This window comes from Archocentrus centrarchus, chromosome 6 (assembly GCF_007364275.1).
Source record: "Archocentrus centrarchus isolate MPI-CPG fArcCen1 chromosome 6, fArcCen1, whole genome shotgun sequence".
Taxonomy (NCBI): domain Eukaryota; kingdom Metazoa; phylum Chordata; class Actinopteri; order Cichliformes; family Cichlidae; genus Archocentrus; species Archocentrus centrarchus.
In genome coordinates, this window is record NC_044351.1 from 27,640,988 (window position 1) to 27,663,183 (window position 22,196).

Genomic DNA, 22,196 nt, shown 5'->3' on the forward strand with positions numbered 1-22,196 from the left:
TTGTACAATAATGCCACACTGGAGACTGAACATACCATTCAGACAACTGAAATCACAAGGAAGCATCACGGTCAGCAGCAGTGTGCCAGAAGAGATGCCTCCTCATTGTCTTATGGAGTAAGAAAAAGGTAAGCTACCTTTTCATTTGTCTTTTTTTTGTTTTTTGTTTTTTTAAACTCTTGCATCAAGACCAAAGCATTTTAGACTATCAGATTAAAACATAAAGTTTGTTTATTAAGCAAGTTTGTTATCACAGATTCTGAGATGCTGGAGAGATTGCAAACACCAGGCAATGGAAAATACTCACTGATGTCCTTTTCCTGTCCTTGACCTTTTTAATCTTGATCCTTGATATTATTTGTACCAAGTTATAGAATCCCTATAATTACACATGTAAATAAAATCTTCTAGGTGTATTCTGGTTGCCTCTGAATGTCCCTGAGCATCATCAGATTTATGGGTTCGGTATTGCAGGACTCCTCAAAGATAACAATAAACACTGAGAACAAAATAATTTACATTTGGATTGCCACTGTTGAATATTTGGATATTTTCTGATCATTTAAGAGTTTGCTCATTAAACTTCAACTTCAGGGGTTTACTACCTGGTCATGTCTTAGGAATTGCATATAAAGAGTATTGTCTCTGTGAGACAATGCAGCCTCAGTAATAGTGATGTGAAACAGGCATGAAGAATGATAATGCAAGCAATCCTGGCAGTCATCTGATTCTGAAACAGGCTTATATGACAAAAGCTCTCTCTATATTAAAGTTGCACACTTGATTATCTTCATGGCAGTGGCATATGTTTTTCTGTTTCCTATTTAGACCAACTATTCATGATCACTGCCTTAGGAGCAGCTGGAGCTACATCTTGTTTGCACCATGGATGTCCAAGAGTCACAGGATACGAAACAGTCCCAAAGTGAGTCTGTGTGCAGAAGCCAACAAAACATATCCAACACATCTTTATCCCAGTTCTCTGGAAGCGCACAACATTTTACTTCTAATGGAAGCATTTATTGTGAGCCAGAGGAGTACACAGAGACAGACTTTCTGCTCCCGAATGAGCTTTACGGTGGGTCACGGATCAGCAGATCAGTGAGAGCAAAGGATGCAGATGTCTCAGGCGCACCTGCAGAGTCCATCTGCTCCATGGTTATGCAGATTCTGGTGCCATTTCTGTTGGCTGGGTTCGGAACGGTTTTTGCCGGGATGGTGCTTGATGTTGTTCAGGTGAGAAAACAGAACACAGAGGAAGTTTATAGAGTGAATGAATGAGAATGAGATCATATTATTGTGGGATGACAGAAGACTTGGGGAACATAAGTTATTTATAGAAGAAAATATGACCAAAACTTTTGTATTTATGTCACATCGTACATTGAGTTATTATTGATGAATAATTGATAATGTTGGTTTTGGCTGTGGTCTTGTTCTTCTAACATGTTTATTTTTGCTTCATTTTACAATCTGTGTTTTCGTGGCAGAGCTGGGTGGTGTTCCAGGAAATCACAGAGATCTTAATTCTAGTCCCAGCTGTTTTAGGCATGAAGGGAAACTTGGAAATGACTCTGGCCTCAAGACTCTCAACTGCTGTGAGTGTGTGCATATAAACAGTGACACACAAGCCGGAAATTCAATGAAAACACACAATGACCATATTGTACACACCCTGTGACATCTCGGCAGGAAACAATTTTTACTAGTAAACTACAAGGTAGAGGTCACATACACAAAAGTAGTAAATATGATGGAGCTTATATAGGTATAGATCCTTTCAGGAAAAAAAATAAATCACTGATTTATCCAAAGCAAAGTTAGGCTTAACCATGAGGTTGTAGAGTTATATCAAACATAGGCGTGATGGATGGACATAGGCTTAATACAGAAGATTGTGGCATTGAGCATGTATCATTAAATGTGCACAATGATTAAAGTGTGTGATAACACATATCTTTAATGATTAAATGGGTCTTCTAACAGTCCTTAGCGTTTTAGGAAAATAGCTGTGCTCATGTTGTTATTCAACTCCACCTGTCAGAGTTCTTGTCGAGCTTACATTGATCAGATGGGCATTATAAAATAGGGATTTGTGATGTATGAAGTTATTGCTTCTTGCAAATGTGCATGTCAGGGACTGATACAGCAGGTGGGGGTAGTGGTGGTCTACTGTTGGTGTTGTTAGGGTTTGGAAGTGGTGATCTGGAGAGATAACGTGTTGATCTTCGTTCAGAGTGTATGACCGCCTATGTCCTAACGTTGGTTCAGCGACGGTTTTGTTTATGACTGTTTGAACTGCCACATTTTTTAAAGAAAGATGGGTGGTTGTGATCCTGTGAGCGAGTGATAAGTTTTTCTGTTAAGGCCAATTCACATGTGTGCTGGGGTGTTGCATCAGCTAATCGGTGTTTGGTACTGATGTTGCAGCAGGTGGAGGTTAGGGTTTTGTGTGTGTGTGTGTGTGTGTGTGTGTGTGTGTGTGTGTGTGTGTGTGTGTGTGTGTGTGTGTGTGAAAGAGAGGTGCTGTTGTTGGTCTGACGGTTGATAGGGGATGATACAACAGGTGGGGGGTAGTGGTGGACTACTGTTAGTGTTGTCAGGGTTTGGGGTGGGGGGGTAGTTGTCGGTATGGGTGGATGAAGGGGAGTGGGGGTACTTTTGGTCTGAGGGGCGTGGCCCTGTGGGGGGCAGGGGGCACCGGAAGCTCATCATATTTACTACTCATGTGCACTCATCTGTACACTTATTTTGTAACTACATCTTTATCTATAGTAAACAGTATGGATTTAATCCTCAGTCTGAGTAATGGTAATGCTGGTACATAGGATAAGTCCTTATCTTTAACCTGCTTTCTCTGCTCCGTGGAAAGGCAGCAATGCCCACTCTGACACATTAGTGTTGGGAGAATCGTTGAAATGCCACAGATCTTCGGTTCAGTTTGGATTCGGGAGACAGACATCCTCTCTATTTTTAAGATTAGGCTTAAAACTTTCCTTTTTGATCAAGGTTATAGTTAGGGCTGGATCAGGTGACCTTGAACCCTACCTTAGTTATGATGCTGACACCTGTTGAGAAGCACTAATGTGAATAAGGTTTTGGAATAGGTAGTAAAGAAAAGTTGTACATTAGTGACTCATGATAAAAAAAATTTTAATTGTGTGATATGTGCGCAATAATGGTGGAGTGTTTGCGGGGGGGGGGGGGGGGGTATTACTGCTGAGATGTTCTACAATATCTAAAAACTGTAGTATTGCACATTCTGTTTTATTATCACTAAATCCACCTTTGCCCGGGCCTTTCTGTGTGGAGTTAGTATGTTCTCCCTGTGTTTCTGTGGGTTTTCTCCAGGTCCTCCAGTTTCCTCCCACAGTCCAAAGACATGCAGTTAGTGGGGATTGGTTAGTTGGTGATTCTAAATTGCTCATAGGCATATATGTGAGTGTAAGTGGTTACCTGTCTCGCGTTAGCCCTGCAACACAGGCTGGTACCTTGCCTTTCACCCTGTGACCCTATGACAGCTGGGATAGGCCCCCCACCCCCTGAACTTAACAGGATATGAGAGTTTCTAGACCAGTGGTGTCAAACTCAAATGACCTGGGGGCTACTACTGGCTCTGGCAGTAGTAGCCCCCAGGTCGGCAAACACTGTGACAGAGTGGATTAATGCGCTATATATAAAACAGTGTTTGCCAACAGAACAATATAGTCGAATAAACTCTTCTTTTCAGTTAATAAATACAACAAAATAATTACAATAATAACAAAAACTGTGATATTTTTTCTAAATAAATTAATAAAGGTGAATCTTGGATGGGTCCGCCTGATTGCTATCCCCAGTGTCAAATATAAATGTGAACTACTGAATGTGGACTAGTTTTCATACAGCTCTTTCTCTAGTTGAGCAGTTAAGGGCATTATATGACCGCTACGCAACCTAGTTCATAAAGGCTGTCCCGTCACACACTGGACGCGTTGTGCTTTTGTGAATAAATCGTCCCCATAAAACGCACTGTGAAAAAAAATGAAGGCGACATCAAGCGATGATGTAATGAGGTCCTGATGTTTCTAAACAAGAGATTCTGGGTTCATTCAATTCATAAGAAAGCAGCAGCAGGGACAGTTTCATGGTTTGATCCCGGAGCTGAAGTTTGTGATATTTCAGGATGTCAGTGGGCAGTTTGAGCTGTTGTTGGCAGAGCTGGGATCACATCTGATGCAGAGAAATTATCCCGGACAGCGTGTAGCTGTGTGTCTGAGGTAACATTGTATTATTTTACTGTTCCCACATCACTGTATATTCAATATATGAGTGCACGCTTTGCGCTATAAACTCACACGTTGCTAAATGCAAATGGGGAATTTAATAATATTCATTATTTATCAAGGACCACTGTGTGGCAGGCAGGAATAGGACCCCAATGTTGGACTTGGAAGACATGATTGCGCTGAAAAATAGTCAGCTTTATTTGCCGGCAACTCACAGCTTTAACTAGACAGGGTCGGACTGGAGCCAGAAGTACAAACTATGAATCGCATGGAGCTAGAGATGCCACAACAAGAGGGAATGATGCAACAAAGAACAGAGGAAGACTCAGACAATATATACCTGTGAGCACTAGCGGAACAAATCAGAGCCGGGCCTGGGGCAGGGCAAATGATTGGGCCCTTTATAACCAAATAATAAAGCTCATCATAACATCATTTTACAACATATTGGTGATCCACTTGAAAATTTTCATGTCGTAAAGTTAAATGTAAGAGTGAAAATAAAGCCAGTCATGCAGCATAACATTTCATTCAATATTTTACACCTACTACATCACTAAAGTCAGTCGGTCTTGTAAAGCTTTTAGCAACTATGACTCAGTCCTGACTGTGGCAGCCTTTAAAACTCCCATGTGAAACAGTGACTCATGGGCGATGTAAAGTAGGCTGTGCTTTTGGCCATACACTGTGCTTATCTGGATACACCAAAGGGAGGGCCCCCCCTTCTCCAATTCTCCTCAGATGTGATAGAGGACTGGCTACCTGAAATCTTATCCTCTCTTCCATCTGGGCCCCCTGGGACCTCCCAGCCCCCCCAGCAGCTCCGCCCCTCCATGTGAGATAGTGAGGTGAGAGGAAACAGATGGGACCACAGACAAGGGAAGTAGAACTAAATACAAAAATATGAGACCACAGAACATAAATCTTAGGTTTATAATCTGTGCAAGAGACAGACTAACAAAATAAGGCAGGAAATAACTAACACTGAGACCAAAAATAAGACATAGAAACTTGACAGGGAGACAGAAGATAAACAATACAGAGAAGTAATCTACAAACAAACAAGGGCTACAGGTATCAGAAGTGCCAGGAAATACATTCTCAACAGAAAAGCATGAACATAAATCATTCATCAAACCAGCCCACAAAAGTCAAAACTCTGTGTCCAAGACCCAGGGACCATGACTTTATTATTTTAAGTCTTCAAATTATTGTTCTCGTATTTTAGTTTTTGAATTACTCATATAGTTTAGTTCTCATAGCAAAATCCTTGTTTAACTGCTGTGCTGCCGGGTCACGAGCTGTCTATGTTTGCAACAGAATATAACCCAGGCTTAATGCATTAAAATGGTAAATCATATGTTATCCAGCGGGTGATGTGAAGAATTTTCTAACGTTTAGCTGCTCAATTGTTCACAAGGCGTCACCACAGCTAGTAGCTCTGCACATTTGATTTCCTGATGAAACCCCAAAGGGATTTATGTCTCCTCCTGGAATTGAACCAGGGATCACCACACTATAGAGACACTGTTAAGGGTTTTCTAAGTGCATGCATGTGTGCATATGTTCTGGTAAACTAACCTAGAAAGTTCGCAGAGGGGTCAAGACTGGATCTCTTACCAGATATGATGTGTAGTAGGAAATGCAAATTAATCATTGCATAATTGTCTACACAAGTATCAGTTGCTTATATGCAGCAGTCTTTTTTGTTCTCTTTGTGTAACCATTATCTGACACAGGAATTAACTTTATTTCAGTCCATGGGAATTTGCACCTCAGGCAGTGAAACAGGGAATCTTTGCATGAATCTTGGGGGAGTATGCTTAAGTAAACCTTGTTTTACTCTTGATGGATTGCAAACATTCTGTATATGTGATAAATATGCGTTATAGGCTGAGGGCTTCTCTTGCCTTAACTGTGTTTGTGTCTGGACCCTTCAACAAGGTTGAATAAGGACATAGAAAGACACTTTGGAGTCTCACAGTCATCAATTTGTTTCAGATTTCCACCGCAGGTATAAGAGAGACTTCAGTTTCTTGGGTCTCGCAGTCAGATTTTTTCCCTTAGTTTAACTGTGTGTGTGAGTGTTCTTGTAAACTACCTTAGAAAGGTCACAGAGGGATCAAAACAAGACCTCGGTCCAGATGTGGAAGGTTCAAGGTTCAGTTACTGAAGAAAGCTTTCAGATCAGTTGCTGTTTTCAATAATCAGTCGTATTATTTGTTCTGTCAAAAACTGGGGTTAAAATGCCTGAGCCTCTCTTCAACTCTTGAAGAGAGGCTCAGTCTTCTGGTTTCTATTAGATCAATTGAGGACTCAGAGTCACTGCTGAGGAGCAGAATATATACATATATATTTATAAGGCGGCTATGCCTGCTGTTTTTTTTTCTTTTCTAAATAATGTCATAATTTACAGCTCTGGATAATTTCTGATATTTGTGGGGCTTTCCATACTCCATTACAAATCTTTTTTTTAAGGCCTTAATAAAATATCTGATGCTGTCAGGTGAATGCAGGAAAAATGGACTCTGCCAGAGAAAAGTGGATGCTGATTGCTGGAAACCTGGCAATCAAGCAGGTACATTATTTTCATTTAAGCATTTAAAAAAACAAAACTGTGTGATGAATTATGATAATTCAGTTTTTAAGTATCCATGTATCTGTTAATCCATGTAGTCCAGCTTTTTGTCTGACAAGAACTGTTTTCTTCTTCTTTTAAAAAGCTACAAGCTACAGTCCTGGGCCTGCTGGCATCCCTCCTGGCGGCTATGTTGGGCTGGATGGCAGAAGGACAGATGCCCTTTCATCACATAGTGCTCCTGTGTTCAACCAGTGTTTCTACTGCCTTTGTGGCTTCACTGCTGCAAGGTAACTTTATAACCTCCCATTACTTTAAACCCTTGACATCCCCTACCTGTAAAAAAACTAAAATACAATATTTCATATCATCTTTATTGTTATGTCGCTACGTTACATTCACAGCTCCTGATGCCTGTGTGTCTATTAATTCTTTTTTTTCCTCTTTCTATCTTTACTCAGTTTTTGTACATGTCATCAGTAGTATATACTGGTGGCAATCATGATTTATGACTGACAGGTGGGTGACAGGTGGGGGTCAAAGGTCATGCGCGTACATGAGCGTCCTCGTGCGCATGCGTGTGATCGTGCGTGATCGAATGATTTATGATCGGCAGCTGTATGTGTGTGAGTGGAGGAGAGTCAGGAAAAAAGGGCAATCCCATCCACACTGTTTGTGAAAGATGTTTAAATAAACTCTTTCTTTAACAGGTGATATGAGCATCAAAGGATGTAATTCTCCACGCAGTTATACCATCTGTTTTTAAACTAAAAGACAATGCACACTTTAGCTGACTGACACTGAAACCCTGCTGAATTCGTGTTTCCCACACTCTCTTTCCCACTCTCTCATTACAAGAAGAAGAAGACTTCATCAAAAGGACAATCCCATTCATACTGTTTGGGGGCTATGCTTAAATAAACTCTTTCTTTAACAGGGTGTAATTCTCCACACATGCAATTGTACAATCTGTTTTTAACTAAAAGTTGATGCAGAATTCAGCTGATGAAATCGTTCCCGATCCGTGCTTTTATTTTCACACGCAAATAATTACAGCAAAGTTTTTTTACGGACTGAGGGGAGAGTTTCAAACAAACAAACAGGACACACACTCAGTCATAAAAAAAAAGGGTTGTCTTTTATAAAGCAAGCATGGCGAAGACCTCATTGTGAAGACAAACGCTGCGCCCTTTTCCGCGTTTTTCCACAGACTCCGGAGCAAACGCTACTCTCTCTGTCTTTTTAAATGGATTCAGGTAAGCATATTTTACACAAAATTATGCGAAGCAAGCTGTATTCTGTATATCATCTCATTTCTTTTTGAAAAAAAAAATAATAATAATGGTGTGATGGTAGAATAGGTAATGACTCTAAAGCACCGCTCTTGGTCCTGCTGTTCCATTAATGATGCTGAGCTATAGAGGAATGGATGCTTTGAATGGAAAATAGGCTTTATCCCTCTGAAAGTGGCTCTTTTGATGACAGTTAGGTGCATTCATGCTGCACTTCCTTCTGAATGCAGGAAGTTTGTCCTATTTTAATTCACAAACCCATGTAGGCCTATATCTCAGATAGATCTGTGCTATGAAAGGGTATAAATAATGAAGGCTGCAGTCTTTATAAGTTAAAAAAGACCCACAGCACTGTTACGTAACAGTGGAATGAGTTATGAGGATAACAAATTAGCCAGAGTAGGCTTGAGTACAGTAACATTCAGGAGTAATCAGCTGCACTACTCTAACACAAAATTGGATTTGTGCTCATATTTGTCCTCTAAATGTAACCTCAGCTTTTTTCGCATCTATAAATGTCCTCTTGTTTCCCTTGGCAACTTCACCTCTTCTGAACATCTCAGCTTCTTGGTTACTGGCAAGGTCCCTCTTGCTTGTATCTTGGTTTAAGACTTGCAAAAATTCCTCATGTATCTTACAGGACAATCCTTATTCTCTGAACACGAGTCTCTCTCTGTCTCTTGCTCCTTATTGAGTGTTTCTAACACAGAAACCTTCAAAATTGTATCCAGTCTGATGGTAACATGCTAAACTGACATTGTTTATCTTGTTTAGTCCAAATCTTTGGATGCATGCTATCCACCTCATAGATCTATGTTTAAAACACAATACAGTTGTGGTCAAAAGTTTGTACAAACTCATCATGGGCATGGATCTCATGTTTTTTTTTATTCTTCAACCCAATGATCTGGGAATAATGTACTTATTTGTATGTTTCTCTTTCTTTTTCTTTTTTTTTTAAAACTTCAGTCACAATTGAAAGGAATTTAAAAACATCTGTACACTGAGTTACTTTCTTTTTAAATCCACATTACACTTATTCTAATAAAGCTGAAATTTTTTGAACGAAAACCCTTTACAGTTGCATCAAAACTGAGGTTTAAAGTTACTGTAAGTAAGGTAAAACTCTCAAGCAGAATGAATACTCTAAGGACCTGTTGTCACCTCATTTGAGCTTGTCTTTAACATTCTCAAGGTTTCGTTATGGTGGGAGTGATCATGGGTTCCAAACGGATAGGAATCAACCCTGACAATGTGGCCACACCCATAGCAGCCAGCTTTGGAGATCTCATCACTCTCGCCTTGTTGGTGTGCTTCAGCCAGTGGTTCTACTCCTTTATAGGTGAGAAAGATGATGACAACAGCATGGTCTGGTTTGAATGTGAAAACCCCAAAACAGTTAAGAGTAATTCTATATATTTGTTCCAAGAGCTAGAAGCCATGTATTTTTTTACTTTTGGTGACACCAGTTCACCTAAACTCACTAAGATCACAGCCTTTAATTTTAATCTAAATCCTGGTAGAAAATGGAAGAAAAAAATAATTGTTTTTCTTTTGACAGAACTTTATCCCTATGTATTGTACCTGGTGAATCTATTGTTTTTATGCCTGATCCCTGCCTGGGTGACTATTTCCTCCAAACACCCAGCCAGTCACATCCTGCTGCGCACAGGCTGGGAACCAATCATTACAGCAATGCTCATCAGCAGGTACACTTCTCAGCCCTTAACTGACTTTGTCTCTAGCTTGTAGGTGTTCAGATTTCCTAATGTTTACAGTAACGCATCATTTATGTAATAATGATTAGTTCATTTGATTCCATAAACTCTGTGGATTATGTTATTAAAAGTTATCTCCCTCCCACCAATACTGATGAGAATACAGACAATATATGTTTGCACTTAAAAATAATTAAACTTTACTATTTCTATCATCCTTATGTGTAAAATTTCTTTACACTTTTTAAAATAAAGTCTAACTTACAAAATAAAATAAATGGATGAAAAAACTTTTAAGATCTCATTTCATTTATGATTTCTGTCGGTTTACAGCCTCACATTATTTGATAAATGTTCTCATGCTTATATATCATATTATTTGAATCAGTTATTTGTATGTTTTATGGTTCCGGTAGTTTGGGGAATAAGGAATATAACTTTTTACAAGCACGGTTTGGATTGTCTTTCTTTTAGTATTGGAGGACTTATTCTGGACAAGACTGTGTCAGATCCAAACTTGGCAGGAATCATAGTTTATGCCCCGGTCATAAATGGTGAGTTATTTGCTTTATTTATGTTCTTGTATTAGAGATGATCAAATATATTGATTTAACTTATGGGTAAGGCTACATTTTTTTTTTTTTTTTTTTTATACAATTTAGTAATACACACATGGCCTTCCTTTCTATCCTCAGTGAACATATGCAAATTCCTGCTGACCCATTTACTCAGGATTCTCGTTGAGGACTAAAATTGCACACAAACAGAGCAAGCCCTGAAAGAGGTGTAGCTCGCACCTCTTCTCATGCAAAAAAAAAAAAAAAAAAATCACTAGAGTTTGTACACAGCGGCTGGGAAAATCCCAGATGAATAGGAACATATGGGTAATAAGTGCAACTTGAAGCAAGTGTTGATATATAATTATAGTTTAATTTATATGAACGTCATATAACACTTTACTTATTATGGTCAGATCAGCAATGAGATTTTATGTATATGCTTTGTAAAAATAAGGTGACATCTGTGATTATCAGCAGGGCTATTTTAATATACACTGTAAAAAAAAAAAAAAAAAAAATCCCTTCAAATCTTGAAAATATTCCAGCAGCTTGGGCACCACATGAATACCTTAAAGAAGCTGAAGTTTCCTGTGTCATTTTTTTTTAACAATGTATGGTCACGAGCTTTGAACTGCAACTGAAAGAACGCAGTGTTGCCAAAAAAGTAACTAGCAACAGATTTTGCAGTTTTTCCAGTGACTTGGCGACTTTTAGAAACTTTTGGAGATAGCCTACAAACCTGAAATCCTCCGACGTCGCCTCCTGCCCCCGCACCCAGCCATGGATAAGTGGAAGAAAATATTTTATTATTTTATTTTTTCCCCATGATTTTTCTGGCGATAACACCCATGATGACATATCTGTTATTTAATGAACAAATCCATATAATTTCACGTGGGTTTGTTCATTAAATAACATATCTGTGGTGCCTGGGTGGCTTAGTGGTGAAGCCGGCAACCACATACATATGCCGCGTTGCGGCACAGGTTGGAGTCCCGGCCCGTTGCCGATTTGCCCACATGTTTTCCCTTGTATCCTTCCCCCATTTCCTGTCTCTCTCCACTGCCAATAAAAGCCACTGTGGCAAAAAAAAAAATAACATCTCTGTTATTTAATGAACAAATCCATGTGAAATTACAGACATTTTTTGTCATTATGCACCTAATACATCAGATTTGTATTTATGTATTTACATCAGTAAACTAAAATGTAACAGTTTTAACTTAAAAATAAACACTACATATTTGTGAAATTATGTTACTCTTGTGACTGTATTTTTACAGTCCTTTTGTGTGTAAAAATAATGGATTTCCTGTGATAACATAAAAAAATCATGTTTATTCTCAGGTCATTTAGACATTTTAATTTAATATCTGTTGTTGTGATTTTATTGATGTTTCACCTATTTCAAAATAATAAGAAAATTTTGTAGAATTGATAGAATAACTTCTGTTAAATCACAGTTGTTTTTTTTTTACAGTTGAGGTTTCAAGGGTTGGGTGAGTCAGAGATCAAGTTAATGCTTAGGTAAACGTAACAATTTTCACAATTAGTTTTTCTTTCACTCTCTGAAGACAGTTTCATGTTTATTTTAGGGCTGGGACTTTAACGCGTTAATTTCGATTAATTAATTACGGGGAAATTAACACATTAAAAATTTTAACGCATTTTAATCGCACTTTGCACCGTGGAACATTTCTCAGTGCACGAGTTCCCGGCATACAGATTATATCGACGCACAATGTCCAAATTAGGGGCCGAATCCTGCGAAGGACCCGGCCCACGTCTTTCGCAGCCCACGAAGACCACAAAGGCCGGAAGTGAGCAGCTAGCCTTCATATCAGCTGCCGTCACCTCTGCGTAGCTCATGTCGCCTAGCAACCGTGAGTGCGAAGCACAGCTGTGTAAAAGCAGCTGGTTAAACGGAGAACGAACTTTTTCTCCTTTTTGTGGTTTAATTTTAAGTCTTTAATTCAAAATAAGCTGTTAAAACAAGCATAGCACATTTCAACATCAAGGAATACAGCTGAGAGAATGATTAATTTCCAACTATAACAAGTGAGACATTAATGTTGAATAAAACTATCCAGTTATGATGCTTAACTTTAATTTCAGATGTTTGCTTATCACAGGAGCACTTCCACCCTTCGTTGGTCTGTGTAGTAGACTGGTGGGAAAATAAACAAAATTTTGAAGTTTAAGCTTATGTATATTGATTTATTCATCAACTAAACTTAAATTAATATTTCTCATGTCAAATATTGAAATGCGATTAAAATGCGATTAATTTCGATTAATTAATTACAAAGCTTGTAATTAATTTGATTAATTTTTTTAATCGAGTCCCACCCCTAGTTTATTTGGATATTAAGGTGTCTTCAGTGATGTGTTCTTGGGAAAAAATCCTCGCTGACAAAGTCTTAATGCATATATACAAAAGTTTATTGCAAAGAAACAGACAGTGTCAAAACAGGCGCTTTCCTTTGCGACCTGGGAGAGGGTAAGTCTCTAATCGCCCTAGCTCATGAGACAAAGGGACTGGCAAGAGTTATATAGTCAGCACCCACATTCTTGACCTTTGACCTTGTACCACATATAGTATTTTATGGAGAACCAGGTATAGCTTGTTTCCTGCATGTATGTAAGGTCATTCCCTTTTATGGAAGGCCAGAGACCTGCAAGAGGCCCTCTGCATTCTTCTTTCTTTGAGCTGAGGCCAAGCCTTCATGTTCAAGCTCATGTTACTTATTTTACACAAGTTAATAAAGCCTAAGAGAAAGAGACCATATATGCATATATAGTTTAGCAGAGCAGTACAGACACCACAATATCTATTTCCCTGTGTGTACATGTCTGAGTATGCATCTGAATTCCCTGGAGCTCCTGTGCTTTACCAGGAACTCATGCTAGTCACGCAAGGCATGATTTACCTGACAACATCTTGATAATTTTGGTTAAAGGTGCAACCTGCAGTGCAGTTTAAAAGTATGGATCCCTTTGCCTCTGGATTGGACTTAACCAATAACTCAGGCCAAGAATGACTCGATCTCATGCCACTCTGTTCATGCAAGTCTGCAAATTGTCTAGACTGGTTGGGAGACAGGACAAAAGACACACTGTGGAAGCAAGCCAGAGATTAATAATAACCAGTGATTAAACGCAGAGTGATGTATAAACACAGAGACAGTGAAAAGAGGTGAGTGAAGAAGGAACACTCATCACGGGAACCCCCCAGCAGCCTAGGCCTATTGCAGTGTAGCTAAGGAGGGGTTCAGGGTCACGTGATCCATTCCAAACTATAAGCTATACCCTAGGAACCACAAGTAAACCTGCAATCTGAGAACAAAGTGCTCTATTGGGGTGATATGGTATAAGGTCTTTGAGATAAGTGGGGCCTGATTATTCATGTGTATGTATGTGAGAAGCAAGATTTTAAATGTAATTCTAGATTTAACAGGGTACAAATGAAGAGAAGCCAATATGGGAGAAATATGCTCTTTCTAGTCCCTGTCAGTACTCTTGCTGCACCATTTTGGATCAACTGAAGGCTTTTCAGGGAGTTGTTAGGGAAACCTGATAATAATGAATTACAATAGTCCAGCCTAGATGTAATAAATACATGAATTAGCATTTCAGCATCACTCTGATACAGGATGTTTCTAATTTTAGAGATATTGCACAAATGCAAAAAAGCGGTCCTACATATTTGTTTAATTTGTGCATTGAACGACATATCCCAGTCAAAAATGACTCCAGGAATTCTGTTACTGAAGGTCAAGGTAATGCCATCCAGAGTAAGTATCTGGTCAGGCACCATGATTCTAAGATTTGTGGGGCCGAGTACAATAACTTCAGTTCTGTCTGAATTTAGAAGCAGGAAATTAGAGGTCATCCAGGTCTGTAGGTAATGTTGTGTCTGTGCAGTCCCACCAAATTGTAAGAAAAACAGACCTTTGCAAATGTTGAAAGTATAATACCTGCATAATCCCAGCCAAAGGCTGCATGTACACTCCTACTCTAGATTTATGCTTCAGTGGGAAATCAATGCCAAAATGTATGCTGTAGCTGGAACCCCCTCTAAACACTACAATGTAACTTGATACATGCTTCCAGAGAAATGTAACTTTACACTGGGTCAGTGCAGCCCACATCTTTTGGGATTGGCCTATTCAGTACTGTCGATTCCTCCTGTGCTTTTAGGATGTACAATGAGACTGGAGGGCCACTCCTGTTTCTGGCTACTTAGAAGTGGAAAATCTAGAGGGATAAATATGTTTACACTCAGAAAAAAATTTTGACCACAACAAAAAGTGGGGATCTAAAAAAAGTTCCTGAATTTTATTTGTATCAGTCGTGGCTGGCATCACATATAAAACACCGGAACATGACTGCAAGGTAATTAAAATATAATGGCAACAATGACGTTGGCCATTCACATTGGTTACGTTATAGGTCCTACAAAGATTCAGCACAGAAGTCTAAGCCTCTTTTCCACCAATGGGGTTTCGGTGCTGTTACCAGTATTTGAACCGTTCAGCGTTTTTTTTCACCACCAACGCACTTGGTGCTTGGGCAAAAAACGTGTTCAACTTGGGCCCCGCAAGCTAGCTGGTCTTGAACCAAGAATGCGTGACGAAAGAGGCAGAAGGCCGGCCTTATAGGCTCCTGGGGCATGTGGGAAGTGGACCCTGTAGCAAGAGCATTTAGTCTGGAGGTGAAAGCACAAGACTTGTACTTGATGCATGACAACTGATTACATCCATTCTTGCGATCCATTATCGCAGGTCAAATTGTCTTTTCACGCCAAATCAAAATGTCCTGTTGTCTACAGGCACTGTCATTGTTCCCTAACATTATCCTGTAGACATCTTTCACACACATGCTTTGTCTGTTTTTTTTTTTTTAATTTCAAAAGGACTCCAGGCTCACAGCGGGGGATTTTACCTATCTTGCCTTCACACTTCAGGCTTTCAATAGGCTTGATGTGAAGTACCAGATAAGCAGATTGTTCTCCAGGTCTTCACACTTCGTACCTACAATAGGCCTGAAGTGCTAATCGGAGAGCATTCTGGGGCAAGGGTCTCCTCTTTAGTTGTTGTTTGCATTTTCAAGCCTACAGCTGGGAACTTTCGTCTTTGTTTTTTTTTCTGGTGCATACAATAAATCTTCAGTGCACACAAAAGTTATTTAAAAGTTCTTCAGCTTTCTGTGCACGGACTGATATTTTCTTCTTTTAGATGCTTCCATCTATTGTTGTCATATTTCTTTGCTCCTTTGTTTATTTGTTTCTTTCTTTTTTGGTTTTGGCAGTTTTGCCCCTCCATACTTTTAGAAAACAGCTTACATTTCCATTGCTATGCAGTTAGCGGACGTGTCCTTAAGACCTAGATCACATCACTCTGAGAATATACAGCAGCAGATCTCAGAGAACGACGTGGCCTCTGTATGAAAAAGTTTTAGGCAGATTACCAACTACAAGCCTAAAACCCCCCACTCCACAGACGACCTACAAACTGCAAATAGACTGAACGAGTTCTATTGTCGTTTTGATGGTCAGTTCAGCAGCCTTCACACCTCCACCAGTCCCAACTACAATACAGCCAACACAAATATTCACCCCCCAACCTCCCCCACTCCCCACACCTCAGAGAAGCCCACATCATCAAGGACTCTCACCCCAGAGTCCCCCCACCCCCCCCCCCCCCCCCCACCCCCCCACCCCCACAGTCTTTTGTATTCAGGAGGACCAGGTGCTAAAGCAGTTCAGGAGTGTCAAAGCTCACAAAGCTCCAGGTCCAGATGGTGTCTCACCTGCCACACTGAGACACTGTGCTAACGAGCTTGCCCCATTGTTCACGAACATCTTCAACTCCTCACTGGAGGCTTGCCACGTGCCTGTCTGCTTTAAAACCGCTACCATTGTTCCTGTCCCCAAGAAGCCAAGGATCACTGGACTAAATGACTACAGACCTGTGGCACTGACTTCTGTGGTCATGAAGTCATTTGAGCGTCTGGTGCTGTCCCACCTCAAGTCCCTCACAGCCCCCCTTCTGGACCCCCTGCAGTTTGCCTACAGAGCCAACAGGTCTGTGGATGACGCCATCAACCTGACTCTGTACTTCATCCTACAGCATCTGGACTCCCAGGGAACCTACGCCAGGATCCTGTTTGTGGACTTCAGCTCTGCCTTCAACACCATCATCCCTGATCTCCTCCAAGACAAGCTGTCCCAGATGAACGTGCCAGATCCCATCTGCAGGTGGATCATTGACTTCCTGATGAACAGGAAGCAGCACGTGAGGCTGGGGAAGAATGTCTCGGACTCCCGGACCATCAGCACTGGCACTCCTCAGGGATGTGTCCTCTCTCCTCTGCTCTTCTCCCTGTATACCAACTGCTGCACCTCTGACCACCAGTCTGTCAAGCTTATTAAGTTTGCAGACGACATGACTCTCATCGGACTCATCTCAGACGGGGACGAGTCGGCCTACAGGATGGAGGTCAAACGTCTGGTGTCCTGGTGCAGCCACAATAACCTGGTACTGAACGCCCAGAAGACAGTGGAGATTATAGTGGACTTTAGGAAGCACACAGCCCCTCTACCCTCCATCATCCTGACTGACACCCCCATCACCACAGTGGACTCTTTTCGCTTCCTGGGAACTACCATCACCCAGGACCTCAAGTGGGAGCCCACCATCACCTCTGTCGTCAAAAAGGCCCAGCAGAGGATGTACTTCCTGCGGCAGTTGAAGAAATTCAACTTGCCAGCAAGGACCATGGTGCAGTTCTATACTGCCATCATTGAGTCCATCCTTACCTCCTCCATCACTGTGCACTCTGCTGAGAAGGTGATTGGCTGTAACCTCCCATCTCTCCAGGACCTGTACACCTCCAGGACACTGGGGCGTGCAGGTCGGATCACAGCCGACCACTCTCACCCTGGGCACAGACTTTTTGACCCTCTCCCCTCAGGCAGGAGGCTACGGTCCATACGGACCAGAACCTCCCGCCATAAGAACAGTTTCTTCCCCTCTGCTGTTGGACTCATGAACAATTACCCTAAGACTGTTACCACCACCCTCCACAAATGCTGATGACCCTATGTCTATGCACCTGTCTGATTGCATTGATGTACATATTAGTGGAATATAGTTTACATTCTTTTATCTTTTAATTAGTCTCTGCACTGTATATTTTGTAATTTTGTAATATTGTGTTATAGTTATAGCTCTAATATCTCTGTATATTTGCAATTTGTATACTTGTATATTGTCTTATAGTTTTTATACTTATTTGTTTTTTTCTGTAAGCACGAAGTACTGCAGCAATTTCCTAATGCTGTGAACCTGTTCACCCATATGGCAATAAAAACCTTCTGATTCTGATTCTGATTCTGATTCTGACCAGCTGGCACCTGTATTTACAGTGATATTCAACCTCTCACTGAAACTGTGTGTGATTCCCACCTGCTTCAAAAAGTCCATCATAGTCCCTGTCCCAAAGAAACCACACCCCAGCAGCCCCAGTGACTTCAGGCCCATAGCGCTCACCTCAGTGGTGATGAAGTGTTTTGAGAGACTCGTCAAGACATTCATCACCTCCTCACTGCCCACCACCCTCGACCCACTACAGTTTGCATACCGGCCAGACAGATCCACAGATGACGCCATATCCTTCCTCCTCCACAAGACCCTTTCGCACATAGACACTGGTAAGGGAAACTATGTGAGAGTGCTGTTTGTAGATTACAGCTCAGCATTCAACACCATAGTTCCCTCCAGGCTTGTCTCTAAGCTGCTGGACCTGGACCTGGGCCCGGGCCCATCCCTGTGCAGGTGGGTTCACAGCTTCCTGACCAGCAGACCACAGGTGGTACGAGTGGGTCACCTCACCTCATCCTCCCTCACCCTCAACACCCCCCAGGGCTGTGTGCTCAGCCCTCTGCTGTGCTCACTGTACACCCATGACTGCAAGGCCACGTCAGAGTCCAATGTCATCATCAAGTTTGCTGACGACACTGCTGTTGTGGGACTAATCTCCCACAATGAAGAGACAGCCTAATGGAGAGAGGTCTCCCACCTGGAGAACTGGTGCCGGGCGAACCACCTTCTGCTCAACATCAGCAAAACAAAGGAACTGATCATGGACTTCAGCAGGAAGCAGCAGAGGGACTACCATCCACTTCTCATCAGTGGTGCTGAGGTGGAAAGAGTGGACACCTTCAAATACCTGGGAGTGACCATCTTGCAGGACCTGTCCTGGACTCATCACATAAACATCACTGTGAAGAAGGCCAGACAGCGTCTCTACCTCCTCAGGTGGCTGAGAGACTTCAAGCTCCCACTCAAGGTGCTCAGGAACTTTTACACCTGCACCATCGAGAGCATCATGCGTGGGAGCATCACCACCTGGATGGGAAACTGCACTGAGCAGGACTTCCACCCTAAAAAGGGTGGTTCATTCAGCTAAACGGACCATCAGAACCACCCTCCCCAACCTGCAGGACATTTACACCAAGCAGTGCAGGCTGAGGGCCATGAAGATCCTAAAACAGCCCAGCCACCCCGGTCACTCTCTCTTCTCCCTGCTCCCATCAGGCCGGCGTTACTGCTGCCTGAGGACTAAGACTGAAAGGTTGAGGAAGAGTTTTTACCCACAAGCCATCTGTCTGCTCAACTCTGAGCCTTACTGGACTATTATTGCACTATGTAAATTATTATTATAATATTCTATAATTCCATGTAAAGTGTGTATAGTGTGTAGTATATATTGTATAGTGTATAGTATATAGTGTATAGTGTATAGTGTGAATTATTCTTCTTATTTATATGTGTGTATATATATGGTTGCAGGTACAAAATACATTTCACTGTGCATTGTACATTGTATAACTGCGCATGTGACAAATAAACACTATCTTATCTTAATTTATCTTTATCTTATTTATCAACATTTATGATGACACCAGTCTCCACTTGGTTCTATTTCTAAATGTCAATAAATGTGAACTTAATGTATCTGTAATCAATCTGGGTGGCACAACTTAATAGAACATTGGAGTCATTTTATGGCTGACTTCTGGCATATGTGAAATTCACTCACTCACTGACTCAATTCTAATTTCATGTTTTCTTCTTAGGAAGCGTATGGTGTAAATGCTGCTGTGTCACATTTTATGCTTTTTTTAATGCTCCAAAACATGATTAAAATTCTGATGTTGGAAAGTACTGGGTGCTCACACCAAAGCTGGCTAAAATGCTCCAACCTTTTCTTTTCTTGTAAGGTGTTGGAGGAAACCTCGTTTCCATACAGTCTAGTCGTATTTCAACTCATCTGCATTTGAAATGCTCACCTGGGGAGCTTCCTCTGGGCCAACAGAGCTGTCGTAACCCCTGGCACACATTCTTTGGTTCAGGTAAAAATCACATTCTGAATCATTTAAATAATGGTGTCAAAATTTTACCACATAAACACACTCTGCAGACACAATCAGATGTTCATCTTTGTCGTGGCAGGAGCAAACCATCGATCTGCTAAGATTCTGCTTCTCCTGGTCATCCCTGGCCAGTTGATCTTTTTACACACTACTCATCTAATGAAAGGAGGGCACACTTTACCCAGTCCTCTCTTCACAGTTGCCTTCTTGTTTACTTCTTTGATTCAGGTGAGTCAGATATGCATTGGTATTTCCCTTTGCAGATACTGGCCAATTCTGCAGCAATCTCATGTCTCCTTGTCTCACAGGTCTTTATCCTGCTCTGCATAGCTGACTGTTTGGTTCACTGTCTGTGGAGGAGGGGTAAAGATCCTGACAGCTATTCAATACCTTACCTCACAGCCCTCGGAGATCTTCTAGGGACTGTTCTACTCTCGCTTGCTTTCCTCATGCTGTGGTGCATTGGTGATTCAGGAAGTGTATAAGTTCAAAATGAAAAAACATAAGACTTTATAGTTCTGAAACATAACCAGCTTATAGAGTCATATTAAAGCTATTCAACACATAAATCTGCCTTCATCTTTGCCAGATAGCAACATAGTTTTCTGCTTTAAGTTGTTTATTAAAACACAAGGAGCACACCTACAGAACAAATACAAATATGTGTGACTGTAACACACTTCACAGTTTTGTCACTTTTTAAGTCTTTAATTCACTGCACATAATCATGCCCTTACAAAACCCAGAACAGCGTGAGTGCCATTTGTTCACCTTGTGCTTCACTGTGTGCGTCACCATGTGTGCTGTCATGTCAAAATGTGGTTACTGTCTGTCCTTCTGTGGGCGGGGTCTGTCAACATTATAATGTTGCAGCTGTGCAAAATGCAAGGGTCGAGTTCAGTGTGTGATCCCACATATGAGTAAAGACCACTAAAAGTGGGGAGGCAAAGGGTCTCATTGACCCTTCCCACATTACAATCCTATCACACAGCCTTTAGCATGTTTGAAGTATTTCTAGATTCACATATGAAGTATGTTTATATGGTGGATAAATGTAATATTTTCCATCATGAAGGGGGTTTAAAAACAATTGGTGTGATTTTCTAGTTCACTCTGTGAACACTTTGTAATTTTGCTTTAAAGTATCATTGATAAATAAACTTACTATTGAGTTTTTTTTTTTTTGCATTTTCTTTTAGTTTAGAAATGAACTAATAACAACACTGATGAAACATTAGCTGCAACCCTATTCAGATATATTGCATGTTTTATGTTTTTTGTAATGTTGCAAATTCATAGCACAGCTTTGCTATCTGTGAGTAAAGTAGTTTCATTAAGCAGCAGAATCCACCTACTGTGGCTCCCGTCTTTGTGTTTCAGATCGTAAGGATAGAAAAGCAGGCAAATGAACACAGAAATGGCAACACAGATCAGCTTGGCAAGAACAAAAGAGTGAACACTGTAGCAGCTGCGAATCTGATGAGAAAGACAGTGAATAGGATTCACACAGTTTCAAGGACACTGAATGTTTGAGAAAGTGAGAAAGCACATTAGAAATCATTGATAACCAGTTTATGCCTGGTTTTGCATCCTGCTGGGGGCTGTAGTAGTGAAGCTACTGACTCTTACTAAAATTCTTCATTTTTCTTCATCTGCCACTGGAGTCCATGAAAGTTATGAAATTTGGCACCGTGGATGACAGTCCCTCCAATTTTTGTGTCTGTCACAATTTCTTTGCCACAATTTCATGATTTTGAATTTTTAAAGTTAACTAACTACCAATACGAGAGTAGCATAAAATGAGTACTGATCAACTAGAAGCTTGACCATGTGCTAAACAAACAAACAAACAAAAGGGGCAAAAGAAAAAAAGGATTTGGAATTTCAAAAAAGAAGAAAATCTAGCTACTCTACTATAGGAATTATCACTGTACAATCTACATGCATATTTAAATCTCACCCAAATTTCTTTATTAATCCATGTTGCACAATGTGATTTTCATTGATGCAACAAACTGCTAAAACTGCACACCGTGAAGGCGCCTTTAAACAACTACCTCCTGTGTCTGGTATGCACTGACATCAAGTTTGTCTCTCTCTCTCTCTCAAAAAAAAAAAAAAAAGAAAAAGAAAAAGAAAAGAAGCATTATTAGACCTCTGAGGGCACTGCAATCACAACAAAAATGTTCATATCATTCTTGTTTGCTTGCGACTATGTTGTGTAATATAAGAGAGCCACGCATTGCAGCTGTTACGTGTTCAAAAACATGAAGAAACGATGGCGTTAAAGGCAACTGAACCTCATGAGTAATGAAAGTAGGTACAAGATGACAGAGAGAAT

At 40.8% G+C, this 22,196-nt stretch overlaps 1 protein-coding gene across 1 annotated transcript; it reads left to right on the forward strand.

Moving 5' to 3' along the window:
- The first annotated feature begins 5 nt into the window (after positions 1–5).
- On the forward strand, positions 6–20,927 carry slc41a2a (solute carrier family 41 member 2a). Its single transcript, XM_030731605.1, has 11 exons — positions 6–128; positions 829–1,236; positions 1,491–1,598; positions 6,775–6,846; positions 6,992–7,136; positions 9,334–9,480; positions 9,700–9,847; positions 10,331–10,410; positions 19,703–19,834; positions 19,935–20,083; positions 20,164–20,927. The coding sequence occupies exons 2-11, from the start codon at positions 886–888 to the stop codon at positions 20,338–20,340; spliced, it is 1,509 nt and encodes a 502-aa protein (XP_030587465.1). The 5' UTR covers positions 6–128; positions 829–885; the 3' UTR covers positions 20,341–20,927.
- Positions 20,928–22,196: the final 1,269 nt, after the last annotated feature.

Excerpts from the sequence above, each read along its gene's own strand:
- slc41a2a (XM_030731605.1), top strand. The coding sequence starts at position 886 with ATGGATGTCCAAGAGTCACAGGATACGAAACAGTCCCAAAGTGAGTCT. Across the intron at positions 9,848-10,330 it reads ACAGCAATGCTCATCAGCAG|TATTGGAGGACTTATTCTGG; the intron begins GTACACTTCTCA and ends TCTTTCTTTTAG. Across the intron at positions 20,084-20,163 it reads TGTTTACTTCTTTGATTCAG|GTCTTTATCCTGCTCTGCAT; the intron begins GTGAGTCAGATA and ends CTTGTCTCACAG.